The 17,010-nt window shown below is 42.1% G+C and overlaps 1 protein-coding gene and 1 non-coding gene across 2 annotated transcripts; both read right to left on the reverse strand.

The window, feature by feature from the left end:
- Nucleotides 1-3,317: 3,317 nt before the first annotated feature.
- LOC135577161 (large ribosomal subunit protein eL37-like) lies at nucleotides 3,318-7,255 on the reverse strand. Its single transcript, XM_065044988.1, has 4 exons — nucleotides 7,125-7,255; nucleotides 6,274-6,409; nucleotides 5,920-6,004; nucleotides 3,318-4,575 (listed from the first exon to the last, which is right to left on the reverse strand). Exons 1-4 carry the CDS (start codon nucleotides 7,125-7,127, stop codon nucleotides 4,512-4,514), a joined length of 288 nt encoding a protein of 95 aa, XP_064901060.1. The 5' UTR covers nucleotides 7,128-7,255; the 3' UTR covers nucleotides 3,318-4,511.
- On the reverse strand, nucleotides 4,678-4,758 carry LOC135577229 (small nucleolar RNA SNORD72). The gene has a single exon (XR_010468774.1). It is a non-coding gene; the product is annotated as a small nucleolar RNA SNORD72 (small nucleolar RNA).
- Nucleotides 7,256-17,010: the final 9,755 nt, after the last annotated feature.

Here is a 17,010-nt window from a genome sequence, read left to right on the forward strand (position 1 = left end):
GCAGTGGTATTTACTGATACAGTAGGCAACATACTGTACCTTGTGCCATTACTACAGTACACCAGACCCTTTACATGCCAGTTTAACAGTAGCAAATAGGCAAAGATCTGTACTAAGTTCAGCTAATTATTATTTTGCATATACACAATTAGAGGATCATTAGGTAAGTTTACCATAAAGACAAAAACAAACAAAACAAACAAACAAACAAAACCCCACCATGAACAGGATTTTATTTATCTCAGCTTTACTGCAATTAGAAAATTCTGTCCTTTGTCCTCTAGCATCTTTCCCTATACATAAATATCTCTATTATCTACATATAAAATACCTTATAAGAAAGCATAGTCCCCAGTTTGCTGGCACCCAAGAGATAACACTACTAAGCTCTCTGGAAAGCCCTAGAACTTTGATCTCTCCATTAGTCAAGAAATACAACTTTGTTTCCATGAACAAATTGCATTTTTGCCAGCTTGCCCACAACCTGTATTGAGGACTGCTGCCTTAACACGTTCACCTCATGAAACACCTAAAAAAATACTTATGTTGGAATTTACCTTGCTTTATCTACATGTTTTTATGGACACAGCCTACGCCAACTGCCCCATGAGGTGAGGGAGTTTATACACATTTGGAGTAAAACAAACAGCATCACTTAATCAAGTTATTTGATGTTTTGAGTACAAAAGCCTCCACATTTATAGTGTAAGGTCAAGACCTCAAAGGTTTTAATTTAGGGCTCTGAATCAAATTTTAATAGACCAGAGAAGCTTAAGAATCTAGTGCAGTAGTTACAGCTGTGTATAGGAAGGTAACTTACTCTTAGGAGAGGCCTTCAAATAATTGTCATGAATCAAAAAATGAAACTTTTTCATGTAAATTCATGAGGAAAAGTGACTAACACCTTTCTTTCCCCAACATTTTCTTCTCAAAGCATCCCATGACATATCCTGCCTCTCCTCTTCCCAGGGGTCACAAAAATCTACTGGGTTTTGTTTGCTTGTGTCATTGTGGAAAATGTAGTTAGACTGATCTCCATACTACCCTGACAATAGAGCAACAAATGAGTTAACTCATAGGTAAAGTGAAATTAGTACCACTTTATGCTAGCACACTGGATGGTAGAAACAGCTGAGGGTCAGTGTGAAACACCTTGTTCAGCCTTTCCTGCTATGGAGTCAACAATCTCACACAGAGAGAGGTATAGCTCATTCACCCTATTGGGTTTGCTAGTTCACACACACAACCTACCTAAAGCAGGTACTGTTATTTACACGTCTTTGCAGGAAGTACAACAGTATTAGAAGTCTAAATTACCTTTGAGAGACTGCCTTAGTTTTATTAACTGCAACATACAAACATTAGTACTGGTACCCTCAATAGCCCATACATAAGAAAAAACAAAACAAACAAAAAAACACAAAACAAACAAAAATAATTAAAAAAAAAAACACCACAAAAACCTCCACTTTACTATAAACTGTCATGCAGTTACACTTTTGGAGCTAGACATAACAAATCTGATAAATCTTCTGCCACCAAAATCATTTGAACACCACCTATCTGAAAAACTTTCATCTGATACACTTTTGTCTAAAAAGCAATACGTGCTACACTGAATATGACATGTAATAACTTCTGATGTAATTTAGACTGTACCATCTAATGGTCTCTTGGATTAACTGTGCCATATCAGTCTGAAGGATACAAAAATCAAACATATTACAGACCACGTATGGTAATACTTCTATACATAAAGGGGCTGATCTAAACTACCAATGAACACTATGCAGAGGTTCAATTCTAACTGATAACCCTCAAATTAAGATTATTATAACAAGATCTCAACAAAAGATTATTTATATACTGAAAAACCATTGAGGCAGTCTAGCTTTCAACATTTAAGAAAACACTACAAAGAACTGAAGCGCTTCAGAATCTATATCCCGTAAAGCTTTTAGTCCAACTGATACAGGGAATTAACAATTAACTAATTAACACTTAAAGAGCTAACAGAGAGCTAACCCTTTAACCCACATCACTATTGCCTAGCCTTGTGTCACTTGTACGAGAAACAGGAGTTTGCTGATGCCTTGCAAAGATAATAATCCTTGGGTGCATCCTTGGGTGCATCCTTGGTGCATCCTTGGGTGAACTAGATAACAGAAACTTGGGCACAGGACAGGAGATACGCCAGTTTTAACCAACTCAGCAGTCTGAGACCTAACCAACTCATCACACTGGACCAAAGGTGACCGTGTACAGAGAAGAGGACCCGGGTTCACAATCACTGCACAGCTGCAACCAGGTGAAGCCGGAGGTGGAGACTATGAAAATGGTCTCCTGGAATTCATTGTAATAAGAACCGCCTTCTCGGGGACAGGTTATAAATACGTATAGGCGTTCCTAAAACTTTCATGAATATGTAACACTTTAATGCATTTAACCAAGCTCACAGCTACTGAAAATTTACACACGTCTTAGGTGGAAAAGATTCCCTTGTGTGTCCGGCGCCGTGTATAAACATACCTCTTTACAATCTTATGGGTTGTAAAGTAATTTCCACGCCTCACAACTATGACTGACGTAATGGTGAGCTACCTGAGCTCTTCTGAATGGGTTTAATATAACCCAAATTAACTGATTTCCTGCCTCTCACCAAAAATTTTAAAACAGTTGAAAATGCAGTGGCTGTCAAACTGCTTGTACATAAAATTCCTTCTGAAATGAAGTTTGTAAGTTTTCAAAGTTACTGCAAGCCATCGCAAGTTTCAATCCCTATTACCCTGATATGTTGTATATTATACAAAGGCTAGTTTTTCAGAAGCATGGTACAGGATAATTCATGCTGAGGAGCTAACGGTAACAGCAGCAAGTAGCTAAGCACTTGCCTTTGCAGTATTATATGATGTTTGTGGGTCAGTGTAACAGGCCGCTCAAAACAAAAATGCTGCGTTACACAAAGAACATCATATAAGACTTTGCAAAGCAAAGGCTTTAAATTCCCACCCATAGTCAGAATACCTGCCATACCACTGTCCAAATGCACCATTATTCAATAAGCCCTTAGTGCCTTGCTGACCCATTTTAAGATGCTCTGAGGGGTTATTCTCACTCTGAGAGTAACAAAAAACATGATTACTTCCTCCTACATTTGTTTCCCAGTATATCATCAAAACCCACATTTTAGATGCACTCCTGAGCCCTGTGAATACATAGATGTGTAATACATGCAAAACGTATTTTTAATTTAACAGCTTCAACACCACTTTCAGACTCTCAGAAGGACCAACTGAAAGCAGAGCAGGTACAGTATATTTGTTACATGTTGAGAACAGCAAGATTTCTCTTTTTATTTAGAAACAGCTTAAGTAGATACACTCAATTATCCAAAAGCATTAACTATACTTCATTTAAAATATAAGAAAGTGCAGTCAGGTGCACTCCAATTTCAAACCTGGCTGAAAATTTCTTCAGTGATTTGCACAAGCTGATCCATTTGTTGACTGCTGATCCTTCAGTGCTGACAAAGCAGCATGGTACTTCTGGAAATTCATGATTAAACCAAAGGAATCATAGAACAGCCTCAGCAGCTTAAAGTATGAGAAGCTTTTGGTGTGGTGTTATTTATGTGTTCTCTTCAAGGCATCTGAAAATCCTCTAAACCCTTGCAGTGATTACTATCTTCTGAATTCCCAAAGCTTTCATAACAGCATCTTATGATCACTTTTTTTAAAGCTGAGTTTGAGTGCCAGCTGAGTGACTCAGTAACACACCATGTAGAGTGCAAGTTTATCAGGTATCAATCCATAATTCAAACCTACCCCCAAGTCACTGACTTCTGTATCATACTACCTACCATTTGTTGTTTACACCCAGCATAATTAACTCTGATCTCCTTGTGTGACAAATTTCCACACTGACCTTCCTGGATAATTTGGATAACTTCTGATTTAACTACAGCAGATCTCCAGTCCCTTCATATCTGGCAGTATGTGTGCTCCAGACTTGGGAGTTTCTTTTTACTAAAGCAGCAATGACCCACTGAATAGGCAACACTTTTGCAGGCCTTTCAGAGCCACAGAACAGTGAGTAAACAGTGGTTAAGACTGGGAATCCCTCTTAAACTAGTCCCTCCCAGAACAGCACGTAGAGCCATTATTAAAAGTTACTATCTTTGAGATAAATTCTGACCCTCTGTGCTAGGGCACAATGAAACTCAGTCTATAGTGCTGATATGCCTTTTCTCTTGCAGGTAAGTTCTTTTGAGTAACACATACAAACCTCTTTTTAAGTTCAGCAAAGAGATAATGGTCCTTTTCAAGGTGGAGGTGCTATCAAATGAAAAGTCAATTAAAGGATTTTTTAATGAATTGCTTCAGTGCATACCATCAAGAATTTGTGTGTGTAAATAGATGTATTTTCAGAAGTCCCATATTTCACTGAAGTAAAACATATAAAAGGTGACATTTTCTGGATAAGACCATTTATTTTAACAAATAGATGAGTCTTTACGATGAACTGGAGGCTGCAACTCTCTTGGGCTTCAGTGTGGTACCCTCAAGGAATCCATTCCTACAAGTAGAAATATGGTTACCACTTTCTGAAAGGGTGATTTCTGCTCCAGGTTATTTTCTAACAAGCAATGCTTTAGATCAAGTTCATCAGCTTTTTTTCAGCTTCTCTCAGTAATGCACTGAAATCACTATGGAGTTCATATGTTCAGACATTTTTAAGAAGATACATCATTGGCAAGCTGTTTGGATTAAGCAATATGGTTTTCTCTCTCTTCTGCTGAAGTAAATTTGACTTCTTCAAAAAGAAAGATTTCAGTAACTGAGTAAACACTGCAAGACAGAATCAGATACAGCACACTCAATGAAGGCACTCCTTACTTTATGTTCCTGCTAAGAACCTCAGCAAAAGATTTCACATTTGTTAGTACTGAAGCACAAGTCAATTTCTTATAGAAATCATCTATGTCTCCAACCAGAGATTAAGACAGGCATGACAAAAGAAGAGTCAACCCCAAGCTTGCTTTTGGATATGACATTTCTACTTCAGCAATGCTTGCTAGAAATCAGGCTGCAGTTGCACATCATAAGGCATTTTCTGGCTGCTGCTGGGAAAGACTGCACCCACCAAAAATACCAGATGAACGGATCCCTCAACGACACCTAGTTCCAGGTCTTAAAAGACTCCTACTTTTCACTATTAAATCCAATTTACATTTTTAGGAAAAGACTCTTGAATTGCTTGGTATTTTTCATCCAGCTTTCAGGTGTATTAAGCCAGAAGTTACAGAGCTCTGTTTAGAACATGGAGGTCATACAAAATAAATTCTTAACAAGTTTAACAGTATAGTACTTTGTAAGTGCAACTCAACACTTTATAACATGTTTTAGAAAACTGTAACTCTGAATCTCATGTTATATTTACTTACTGCTAACCGAACTCCAAATTAGAAAGTGACTACTGAAGTATTTCAATCCTGAACTTCTTTTTTGTGGGCAAGAGGGGACTGGAACACATCTCAAGAACTGTCTCTTACAAAACTCCACACTTCAGTGCAACCAGCAATTTCAGTGACTCACAAACAGAGGTGATGCTACACAAAGCATACCTTTTTAAATATGGTCATTTTATTACAACACCCTCTGTGTTCTGTACTATCTACACTTAACAGAAACACCAGAGCTTGCTATACATCCTATGTATTAACAGTGAGTGAGCTATTTATAATAGGCAGTATATTCCTTTGAAGATATAAGGCATAATTTATTTCCACAATATATTTAAAAAGCAATACCATATCACATTAAGCATACTAAGTGTGTTAACTCTGAATGACACATTTTATAATTCAGTGAAATCCATGCAAGATTTCACGTTACACTAGTTTGTAATAAAATGTCATACCTGAATCGACGGTAGACCCTTTTCAGGTGCCTCATGCGACCAGTACCAGTGGTGTTGCGTCTTTTAGCCTTTGCACTCCAGTTATCTAGAACACATAAGTTACTGTTACTGATCTGCAACAAATAATTAGATGCGCAGTAAGTTTGAATAGCACAACTATTCAATCTGACACAGAAACAAACAAAAAAAACCACTTATAAGCATATGCTAGCTGAAATAAAGTTAAATCAGTGTAATTTCAAAAAAAGCTCCAACCACTACAAGATGACACAGTATTCTTTCTTGGTTAGAAAAAAACAGAGTATTGAAAATTACAAAAAACCACAAGTTTTTAATCTGAGGTCTGTTACTTACACTTTCTCTTACGCTTTGCAGGGTAACCACATTTCCCACAGGTGGATTTCTGCAGATGGTATGCCTTGGACCCACATCGACGACACAAGGTGTGTGTCTTATTTCGTCGCTTACCAAATGAAGATGTACCTTTTGTCTGTAAAACATTTCAAGACATTGCACATTGTAAATATCACTAGTGCTAGCAAGTCATGTAACTCAAAGCATAAGCTCCTCTAAAAAACACACACTAATTCACAAAGTCCAATAAACCTGTCAGAGGCACACTGAACTCTGAAACAACTCAGTTTCACCTATAGGTATTCTCCATTTTCAGAAATCAGTTCCCTACACCTCTCTTTGTCATCCCTACCCCCTGCCCAGCACTTAAATAAAACGAAGCCACCAAGAGATTATCTTTAACTCCTTTCTCATCTCCCCCAAATTCATCACTGATAAACAGTAAACAGCTTTTTCCCGATGAAAGATATTTATGGCACACAGATCAGCCGTATGCTCACCACAAGAGACTTTGACAACCAAACCCCCTCTTGATGCGTTATGTGAAAGGCTGCCTCATCCCCATCCCCTGGGAGAGCACCGTCCCGGCCAGGCTCACAGCAAGCGCAGAAGAGACCTCGAAGGAGATACCAGAAGCGCTCCGGTGTTAGCAAGCCGCCCCCCCCTCGAGCCAGGCGCGGTGCTCACCGCCAGGCCTCCAGCCCCGCAGCAGCCTCCCCGCAGCACCGTCCCGGCGCCAAGCTTGCCCACAGCAGGACGCAGGACCACCCCACACAAGGTCCGCGACCCTACAGAGCTCGGCGCGGAGGTGGATGATGGTGGATACCCCACGCCCAGGCCCCAGCGCTCACCATCTTCTCCAGGCGTTACCACCAAAGAGGTCAGACCCCGCCCCGCTTCCCCTGGAGCCCAGCAAGAGCTTCCGGGTGCACACTGAGAGCGTCCGGTTGAATGCGGCGGAGGAGTTCGGTCCGGTGGCCTGGCTGGGGAGGCCCAGTGTGGCAGAGAGCGAGTGCTCTCCTTGGCTTAGCCTCGCCCCAGGTTGTGCTCAGGGGTCCCTTCTGTGTGATTGCCCCTTCCCACCAGGCCCGGCCTGCTGGGACAGACCGGGGTCCCTGTAAGCTCTGGTGTCCTGGGTGAGACCTCCGGAGGCTTGGGTCCCAAAAGCTCGGTTGTGCCCGGTGATACCTCCCCGAAACTGGTGCTTATTAGGACATAGCAATGTGTCCTAGAACATGGTGCGACATTGCTTGCTCTCCTTCAGTTAGTCTCCAGATGCACATTGGTCTCAAATCTTTTCCATGCAAGCAGGATCCCATCCGGGAGGGAATTGTGAAGTTTCTCCCATGTCACTGTGTAGGAAGACAAAGTGTCATTCTTCAGATGTTAATTTTCTGTTCCCAGATTAGGAAAAGGTACATCAGAAGAGTTTTATTCTTTCCTAGGTTTCTGCTAGCTATTTGTCTGTTCTGCTTGAAAATACTCCATGTTGCACCAGCTGAGGTTGAGACAAATTCTTGAGTTTTCCCATTGAGTTCCCTCCTCATTTTAATCTACATCCTCCTCTTATGCCTAACCTACCTCTGAGGCCACTACTGCTCTGTGCCAGTCCCACTGTATCCTTCCCACCTTTGCTTCTGGGGCATCTTCTTCCTTTTCTAGCTTGACACTTTTCAGAATGGGACATGTATGCATTGCAGGCCTCATTGGATCTGGCCTCATAGACTGGGAAAAGTGAAAGCAAGGCAGAGTGGTGCTCTCAGTAGCTTAAAGGAGCCCAGTTCCCATAAAAGCATGTTTTCTGCCACTGAAGTGTTCTACAGCTTTCTACTTCTGCTGTTCACAGTTCAGCTGCCCAAAGCTCAGGTTATCTAATATCAGATTCCTCCCAAGTATCCTGACACATGGTGATGGGGCAAATGCTCATCCAAAATAAGTATGTGGCTATTTAGTTCAGGTAAAACAAAGGGGTTTACCACTCTCTGCTAGGTATTTTGCAATGCTGATTGTCTCAATGGAATCATGGTCCCCTCTCAATATGGTGAAAAGATGAACCACAGTGACTGGGAATGCTTCTGTACTGAAAGGGCCAAAGTGTGGCCAGTAGATGTGCACACTATAGTGATGAATGAATGATGGGACAGGTTACCTTCCCAGCCACTGGTCCTACAGGAACATGGTTTTCCTTCATTAAATAGTCATATTGTTTTTAAGAAAACTTCTGTTTACCTTACTTCTTTCTCTTTTCCAAGAAGCATCAGATAGTCAACTGGTTGGGTTTTGATTTTTAAAAAAGGCACAATGTATTTTCTAAAATGCTGTAAGATGTTCTCAGAGTTTCAGGAGAGATGATGGAAATGAAGTACTTTCTGACATAGGAAGGAGCTCACTGGGCTGAGGAATAGGAGGAGAAAAGATGGAGTGGACAATTCAAAAGAAGAAGGAGAGAAAAAGGATCCCCATTAAGGTTTAGAGGGAGCACATAGAATCATAGAATCATTTCAGTTGGAAGAGACCCTCAGGATCATCAAGTCCAACAATAACCTAAGCTGACTCTAGCACTAAACCATGTCCCTAAGAACCCCATCCAAATGCCTTTTAAAAACCTCCAGGGATGGTGACTCCACCACTTCCCTGGGCAGCCTGTTCCAATCCCTGACAACCCCTTCCATGAAGAATTTTTTCCTAATATCCAATCTAAACCTCCCCTGGTGCAATTTGAGGCCATTTCCTCTTGTCCTGTCACTTGCTACTTGGGAGAAGAGATCAACACCCTCCATGCTACCTCCTTTCAGGTAGTTGTAGGCAGCAATAAGGTCTCCCTTCAGCCTCCTTTTCTCAAGGCTAAACAGCCCCAGCTCCCTCAGCTGCTCCTCATAAGACTTGTGCTCCAGGCCCCTCACCAGCTTTGTTGCCCTCTTCTGCACTCTCTCCAGTACCTCAATGTCCTTCTTATGATGAGGGGCCCAAATCTGAACACAGTATTCAAGGTGGGGCCTCACCAGTGCTAAGTACAGTGGCACAATCACTTCCCTAGTCCTGCTGGTCACACTATTCCTGATACAAGCCAGGATACTGTTGGCCTTTTTGGTCACCTGGGCACACTGCTGGTTCATATTCAGCTGACTGTCAATCAACACCCCCAGATCCCTTTCTGCCAGGTAGCTTTCCAGCCACTTTTCCCTGAGCCTGTAGAGTTGCTTGGGGTTGTTATGACCGAAGTTCAGGACCTGGCACTTGGCCTTGTTAAACCTCATACAATTGGCCTCATCCCAATGATCCAGCCGGTCCAGATTCCTAGGTATGGCCTTCCTACCCTCAAGCAGATCAACACTCCCACCCAACTAGGTGACATCTGCTGTGGAGGGGTTTTGATAGATAAAGATTTGTTGCTGAATTAGTCAGGCTCAAAGGAATCTCAAGGCCGCTTCGAGAAGCTGAGAACAGAATCTGCTGTGAGAGAGAGGGGTGTTCCTCAATCACCGGGGTCCTGGCGTGGCGTGAATCATTGGACGTATCATCAGTGAGACTCCAGTGCATGGACAGCCCACGATACTCATTTAGCGAATCCATGCTTGGAGCGTGGATGCGTGATTAGAATATAGTTACGTATATAAGGAGACTTGTTTCTGTAATAAATGGCTTTAGCGTGATTCACATTGAATCGACTTGTTTTGCTGAGTCCTTATTTCGCTCTAACAATCTGCAATCTTACTGAGGGTGCACTCAGTCCCCTCATCCAGATCACTGACAAAGAGATTAAACAGAACTGGCCCCAATACTGAGCCTTGGGGAATACCACTTGTGACCAGCCGCCAACTGGATTTAGCTCTATTCACCACAACTCTTTGGGCCCAGTCATCCAGTCAGTTTATTATCCCTCAAAGAGTACACCCATCCAGGCCATGAGCTGCCAGCTTCTCCAGGAGAATGCTGTGGGATACGGTGTCAAAGGCTTTACTGAAGTTTAAGTACACAACATCCACAGCCTTTCCCTCATCTTTCCCTCATCCCTCACATAAACAGTGAGATGTAAGGGACTGGATGAAGCATTTGAAATGCAGCCTTCATTAATCTTTTGTCTCTCTTATTTCAGATTAATTTATTTTATGGACATGGAGATCGGTTCTTGCTGATGTATCAAGATGATTATCAGGCAACCTTATTGGTTTTTTTGAACTGTTTCTTAAGTAGGAATTCTCAAGATTTCTTGAGACCCTGTGCTGGTTTTCTACAGTTCCCTATATTTGAACACATGAATCACCAAGCCACTATTATTTCTGTGCTATCTGTGATGAAATTTCTAGATTATTTTCTCTTGCCTCCAGCAGGTATGGAAGCTACTGCTACCCAGTGGGCTCACAGTCAAATAACATGTTGTGCCAATTGCCCCAAGAAAAAGGCTAGAAATTGTGGACAAGAAAGTTGGGAGTAATCAAAGGGCAAACATCCAGCTGTTCTCAAAACATGCTACTTTTGAGCAAATAATACAGAGCAAATAACTGATTAAATTAATTTGGCTTTTATTCTGCTTGTTTTCAACTATAAGATGTCTGCAAAAATTTACAGTTTTCTCAAAAAATTAAAAGTGCCTATAAGTTCTAGAGACCGTAAAGGTCAGGAGATCCTTTCAGTGCAATAGCAACCTTGCCCTCCAAAATAGCTTCCCACTGGAGAGGGAGTCTCCAAGGGAAAGCATACATCTCTTGTTCTGGCTTAATCCTTATTACCAGCACCACAGGCCACCACCTCAGCTGAGGGTAGGGTTTATGTGAGGAAGCATTGCACCTGTGCTTACAAATGTAGCTCATGATTGACGCGATGAGAATGATGCATACAGAGACACAGACACAGAGTTCTTGTTAGCAGCGAGAGCAGAATCAGGCAGAGCTGAGCTGAGCTGAGCTTTCTTTAATTAGCCTTTCTCAATTTATAGCTTTACAGATACAGGCCTGAACCAAGAGGTTAAACAGGATGGTTTTTTTTCAAAAAATATTACTCCAAACACACCACATTCATCTTGTGACTGTTTTCAGTCACGTTCCCATGTATATCTTGTTCCAACCCACTCGTTCACAGCCCAGGCCCAACAACATTCATGCATCACACATCCTTGGGGGTGATGTTCCAGCTCAAGACATTCTCACCAGCCTGGGCTATCACTCCTTACAATCATGAAAAACACACTTCTATACAACACATCCAAGGCCCTTTATATTTTGACTAATTGCTGTGATTTAATCATATCAGTATTATTTCTTCTTTGACTGTCCAGGTGATCATGTTAGCATTCATCTTCCTTTATCATCCAAGTGGAAGTGCACATCCTGCTGTTCCCACACATGATGATATTTATGACAATGTAAAATTTTCATTAAGCGGTTCTGTGTACAAGAAACTGTGAGCATAGGAAGTTTTCTCATTAAGCTGGCTTTACTATTAATAAACATTGCTTTGCCCTTTAAGAGTTTCAGGCTCAATGACAGGCCCAGTGCTGTGCATACAGTTTCCTAAACTGAATAAGGCACAATAGGAACAAGTTACTTTAATAAAAGAGAAGAATCATGCATCTTACTTTTTAAAGCCATACTTTTTTTGCAATCTAAACCTAATCAGTGAGTGCATGTTTGTGCAGTTTTAAGAAAAATATAGCACTGCCCCGCACCACACACAAGGTCCGCGACCCTACAGAGCCCGGCGCGGAGGTGGATGGTGGTGGATACCCCACGTCCAGGCCCCAGCGCTCACCATCTTCTCCAGGCGTTACCACCAAAGAGGTCAGACCCCGCCCCGCTTCCCCTGGAGCCCAGCAAGAGCTTCCGGGTGCACACTGAGAGCGTCCGGTTGAATGCGGCGGAGGAGTTCGGTCCGGTGGCCTGGCTGGGGAGGCCCAGTGTGGCAGAGAGCGAGTGCTCTCCTTGGCTTAGCCTCGCCCCAGGTTGTGCTCAGGGGTCCCTTCTGTGTGATTGCCCCTTCCCACCAGGCCTGGCCTGCTGGGACAGACCAGGGTCCCTGTAAGCTCTGGTGTCCTGGGTGAGACCTCCGGAGGCTTGGGTCCCAAAAGCTCGGTTGTCCCCGGTGATACCTCCCCGAAACTGGTGCTTATTAGGACATAGCAATGTGTCCTAGAACATGGTGCGACTGGTCCTGGAAATAATGACTAAGAGTTATCTATATGTAAATATGTCTCTATCTGGTCGAGAAAATATTTAACACGCTTAAGTTGCCTTACTGGTACACAATGTTTAACTATAATGCGTCTTTGTGATAGCGCATATGCTGCTATTCACAGGTACCTACGGCTCCACTTCAGGCTGCAGAATCAAGTCCTGTCCCTATTTCCATGTTGAGTGAAAACTATTTTCATGACTGAAATTAAGGGACAGGGTATCCTTGGCTGTAATATATACTTTCAAAGTGAACTGCCTTAAAAAATAGGTAGCCCCTACTGCACGCTCTTCTTGTTCTTGTCCCCCCCAGACCCCACCTGCCATGTGACATTCTGCCTGCAGTCTAAAGCAACCCAATGGACATCATTAATGTAAAACTGATTTTTGTTCAGATGAACCATTTAAATTCTCACATGCCAGCCTATCACACATATTCAGTTGTCTCACAATCTATAGGCAATTTTATCTTAAAAGAGTTAATTTTGGGGAAATAACATGCACAGAGAGAACTTGAAGAAATTTGTATTTATCTTATCACCATTTCAACACCTACTTGTCTCAAACAAAGTCAGAAATTGATGATAAAACCAATATATTTAACCTTGATTGTAGAATTTTATAACCTTGTCTAACAGCTCTTGATAAAAATATGTATTTATCTGGCAGGCTAGATCTCATTGCTTCTGGTTTACTGAAGCTGAGTAAAGATGCAGTTATTCCAAAATGCTGTCTGGACCTGCCACAAGCCAGTAAATTGTGAGGAACTCTTCCACAATGAACGTGTGGACAGTTGAACCCCTGTGACATGGAGCTCATTGTCCAGAAAAAGGCATGGCACAATCCCCAAAGCAATTAAGCCATGTCCGACTGCTGCATTTTCACTCCTGGACAAACCGGCCTTGTATGGTTGTCTCAATTTATCAATTTATCCTCACTTGTTTCCTGAACATGGCCTCTCACTGAATTCCTTTGGTGCTGATTTTTGTGCTGGAAGGCTTTTGATTTCTGCTGAGGTTGAGGGATGGGGCAAAAAGCCATTTCGAGTTTAGCTGCGTTGTTTCCAGATGTGCAAATGTGTGGCCCAGGCTGTTCACTCAGTTCTTTAATTTTGATTGGCAATTTCTGTCTCTGTAATAACACCCAAAGGCAGAGGTCTTTGCTCATATTTATTTTACCTCACCTGAAAATCCAGGCATTTAGTCTATCCATGGTCCCGCTGTGGTTAAAGGAGAGAGATAAATGATTCCAAAGGGTAAATCATCCTTAAATTAGGTGTCTAAAATAAGCTGGAAAAATCATCCTTGTGTTGCTTGCCATGCAAGAGACGGAACCTGACACACCAATATGATGTTCACAGAGTTCAACTTTATTGTCCGACCGAGCTAGCTTTATACCATAAGCTGCCCTGTCCACGCGCCTTGCAACAATATGATTGGTTACAGCATGCGCTATACAGTAACATGATTGGCTGCATGCAATGTCCACGCGCTCTGCACACGCGTGTCAGCGATTGTTCATTGGCTGGTACCTTCTTACAGGATTCCTTTTGTCTCTTTTGTTTCCGGCTTCACCTCCTAGCCAGGCTGGCGACTGCCCCATCCCCCCAGAAGGAGCCCTGCCACTACATCTCCCCCTCTTTCATTTAATATACTGTTAACAACACGCCGTATCATGCTTTGAAGACAGTGCGAAATACAGGGTAAGAATATTAAAGCTACTACAATTACAGTTAACAAGAACAGACCTGTTTTCAATATTCCTTTTAACCAAACAAAGCATCCAACCCAAAAAACCCAACATCTTCTGTTATTTTCATGTTCTGCAAATCTTTTATCTTTTTATTTATAGATTCTGAATGGTCTTTTAAGTTCAAACAACACATACCATCAAACTCTTCACAACCGTGGCCATGGGCCAATGACAAAAAATTAATCGCTGCTCTGTTTTGCAAAGTGGTATGCTCAACACTGGCTGCATCCGTTGCTAAAAGCGAAAACACGTCTGAGGTTAAGGGTCGTCATCATTGCAATCGGTCTCTTCTTTGCTAGCTAGCCAAGGCCTCACCCACTTTGCAAGAATCCACGAAGTTTTATGGTTACCTGTAGAAACACAAGCATATCCCCTTCCCCAGGTTATTAATGACATAGGACCTTCCCATTGTTGTGTTATTGGATTAAACACACTAACCTTAGGTACATTTTCAGCAAAATCTTTGATGTTTTTGATACGGTGCATAACAACAGGTTCCATTTCAGTCTCACTTTTAGGATTAAGCCAGTTCAGCACATACAATGCCTTCATCAAAACCTCTTCTGGACTCACACCAATTCCCCTTTGTTTTTTCAAAACGGACAAAAGGTTTTTCAAGGTGCGGTGTGCGCGCTCAATAATTGCCTGGCCAGTAGAATTATAAGGGACTCCGAACAGGTGTTGTACCTTCCACTGGACGAGGAGGGTTGCAAGTGTGTCAGAATGGTATGCGGGGCCATTATCTGTTTTGATCTGTGTAGGAACTCCCATGACAGCAAAAGCTTGTAATAAATGATGCTTTACCGCTTTTGCATTTGCTGAGGTCAAAGCTGTAGCCCACAACAGCCCTGAACAGGTATCCATGGACACATGAATGTACTTTTGTCGGCCAAACAGTGCAAATTCAGTAATATCAGTCTGCCATAATTGGCCTGGCTGCAAGCCCCGAGGATTCACTCCCTTTTGTTGCAGAGGCACTATGCGAGCACAATCAGGGCAAGCTGCAATAATGGATCAAGCTTGTTCCTTGGTAAGGGCAAACTGTTTTCGGAGCGATGCTGAGGACTGATGGAAGAACTTGTGAGCTTGTCTGGCTTGTTCAAAAGGAGATACATCTGTCACTGCCACGAGTTTGTCTATAATGCTGTTTCCCTCAACTAGCCCACCTGGTAGGTTAGAGTGGCTTTTTATATGCATTATAAATACTGACACTGTCCTACAATCACAGTACATCAGCTGGATTAACTTGTGCTGGGTTGTTGGAACTTGCTGGTTGCTGCCGTTCGTCGTCAGAGGCAGGCAATGGCTCAAAGGGCGCAGAGGGCATAAGCGACTCGCCGCCTCCCCAAAACTCGAAGTCTGATACTTGTTAAAGTCTGCAAGATGCTTTCCTTATTAACCTGTTTTCTTTGTGGGTATCTGTTTAAGTATGTTACAGTTTTGGTAGGTTATATGGTACGATAAGTTCACAGTCTGTTAAAACATGATAATCCGTTGACTCAAAATGTGTGTTTTGTGATAATACAGAAGATCATGAGTAATTTAGTTCTTTACTGCGTGAATGTGATGGTAAAATTTTTGTGTGTAGTAGCTGTTATTTTTCTTTCTAGCATGTGTCGAGGGTTAAGATTGCGGGGTGACAATAAAACCCTGGCAGATGTATTGTTAACCTCCTCTCCCCCCCACTTCCCCCTTTTGCCCCTCCCTCTCCCCCCTTCCCACTAAGGACAGGCGATCGGGAGGGAAAGGAGGACAGAGAGAAGAGAGTTGGAAAAATTAACAATGTTTTACTAATGCTACTAATAAGAATAGAGAAAATAATACAAAATATACAAAGCCAATCTTGAAAGTCTCAGCAACTGCAGAGCCGGCAACCAAAGTCCTGGATTAGACTCTGCAGCCAACCGGAGCTGGATTCAGTCTCTCACTAGGCCTCAGTTCGCAGGGACGACTAGCAAGGTCCTCTCCTAATGTCGGCCATAAGCAGAAAGGAAAAAGGGAAAAGGGACGAGATCCTCGTGATCTCCCACTTTTATATGAAGTATTCATGTGAATGGGATGTTATACACAGTTGGTCAGTTTCTTGGTCACTTGTTTCTCGTCGCCCCTCTCGCGAGATGTCCATCCGTGCTTATCAATAAGTTTGCATTCCATTGCTAGGTTTACCAAAACATGTGTCTGGTTCTCCAGGAAAATGCAGTTAATACGAAGGCTTTAGATGACAGGCAAAATTCACTGAAAGAGAAACTTGTTTTTTAACAAAACCAGGACATTCCACCCCTTATAATATGCCATTCACTGAATACTTAAACCTTATCAATACAATCTATCAATGCAATCTAATTAATCACTACTTATATATATATATATATATATATATATATATATACACATATGCACATATGCACATATATACACAGGAGTAATTAATCAGTGGACCATCCTTTAAAAAGTTCATTAAGTTCATTTTGTCACAACAGTCTCCCAGGGCAGGAAAAATGGTACAAGTGCATCTCATGACCACTGTTTGTGGGTTAAGACATCAACTTCGAAGAAGTTGTCAGGTGCCACTCGAAGAAGCTAGCTCTGGTTTCATCATCACTGTCTTGATCTGAAAGACACTTATTAAATACTGTTAGTATGGCAATTCACATCCTGCAGTTCAGTATTGAATATTTTCACCTAAACTCAAATCCCCTTGAGGTACACACCGAACTTCTCCATCCTTAAGCATCACCCACCAGGTGCTGCCAGGTCCCTGGGCAAAAACAATCCACGAATGGGCTTGCCTTTGCCTGAGGCAGGAGTAACCCAGACT

The sequence above is a fragment of the Columba livia genome, chromosome W (genome assembly GCF_036013475.1).
Source record: "Columba livia isolate bColLiv1 breed racing homer chromosome W, bColLiv1.pat.W.v2, whole genome shotgun sequence".
In the NCBI taxonomy this organism is placed as follows: domain Eukaryota; kingdom Metazoa; phylum Chordata; class Aves; order Columbiformes; family Columbidae; genus Columba; species Columba livia.

Bases quoted from the DNA above. Each gene is read 5' to 3' on its own strand.
- LOC135577161 (XM_065044988.1), bottom strand. The intron at 6,005-6,273 runs GTAAGTAACAGA...TATGTGTTCTAG, and splicing joins TGCAAAGCGTAAGAGAAAGT to ATAACTGGAGTGCAAAGGCT. The intron at 4,576-5,919 runs GTATGACATTTT...TTCTACTTGTAG, and splicing joins AGGGTCTACCGTCGATTCAG to GAATGGATTCCTTGAGGGTA.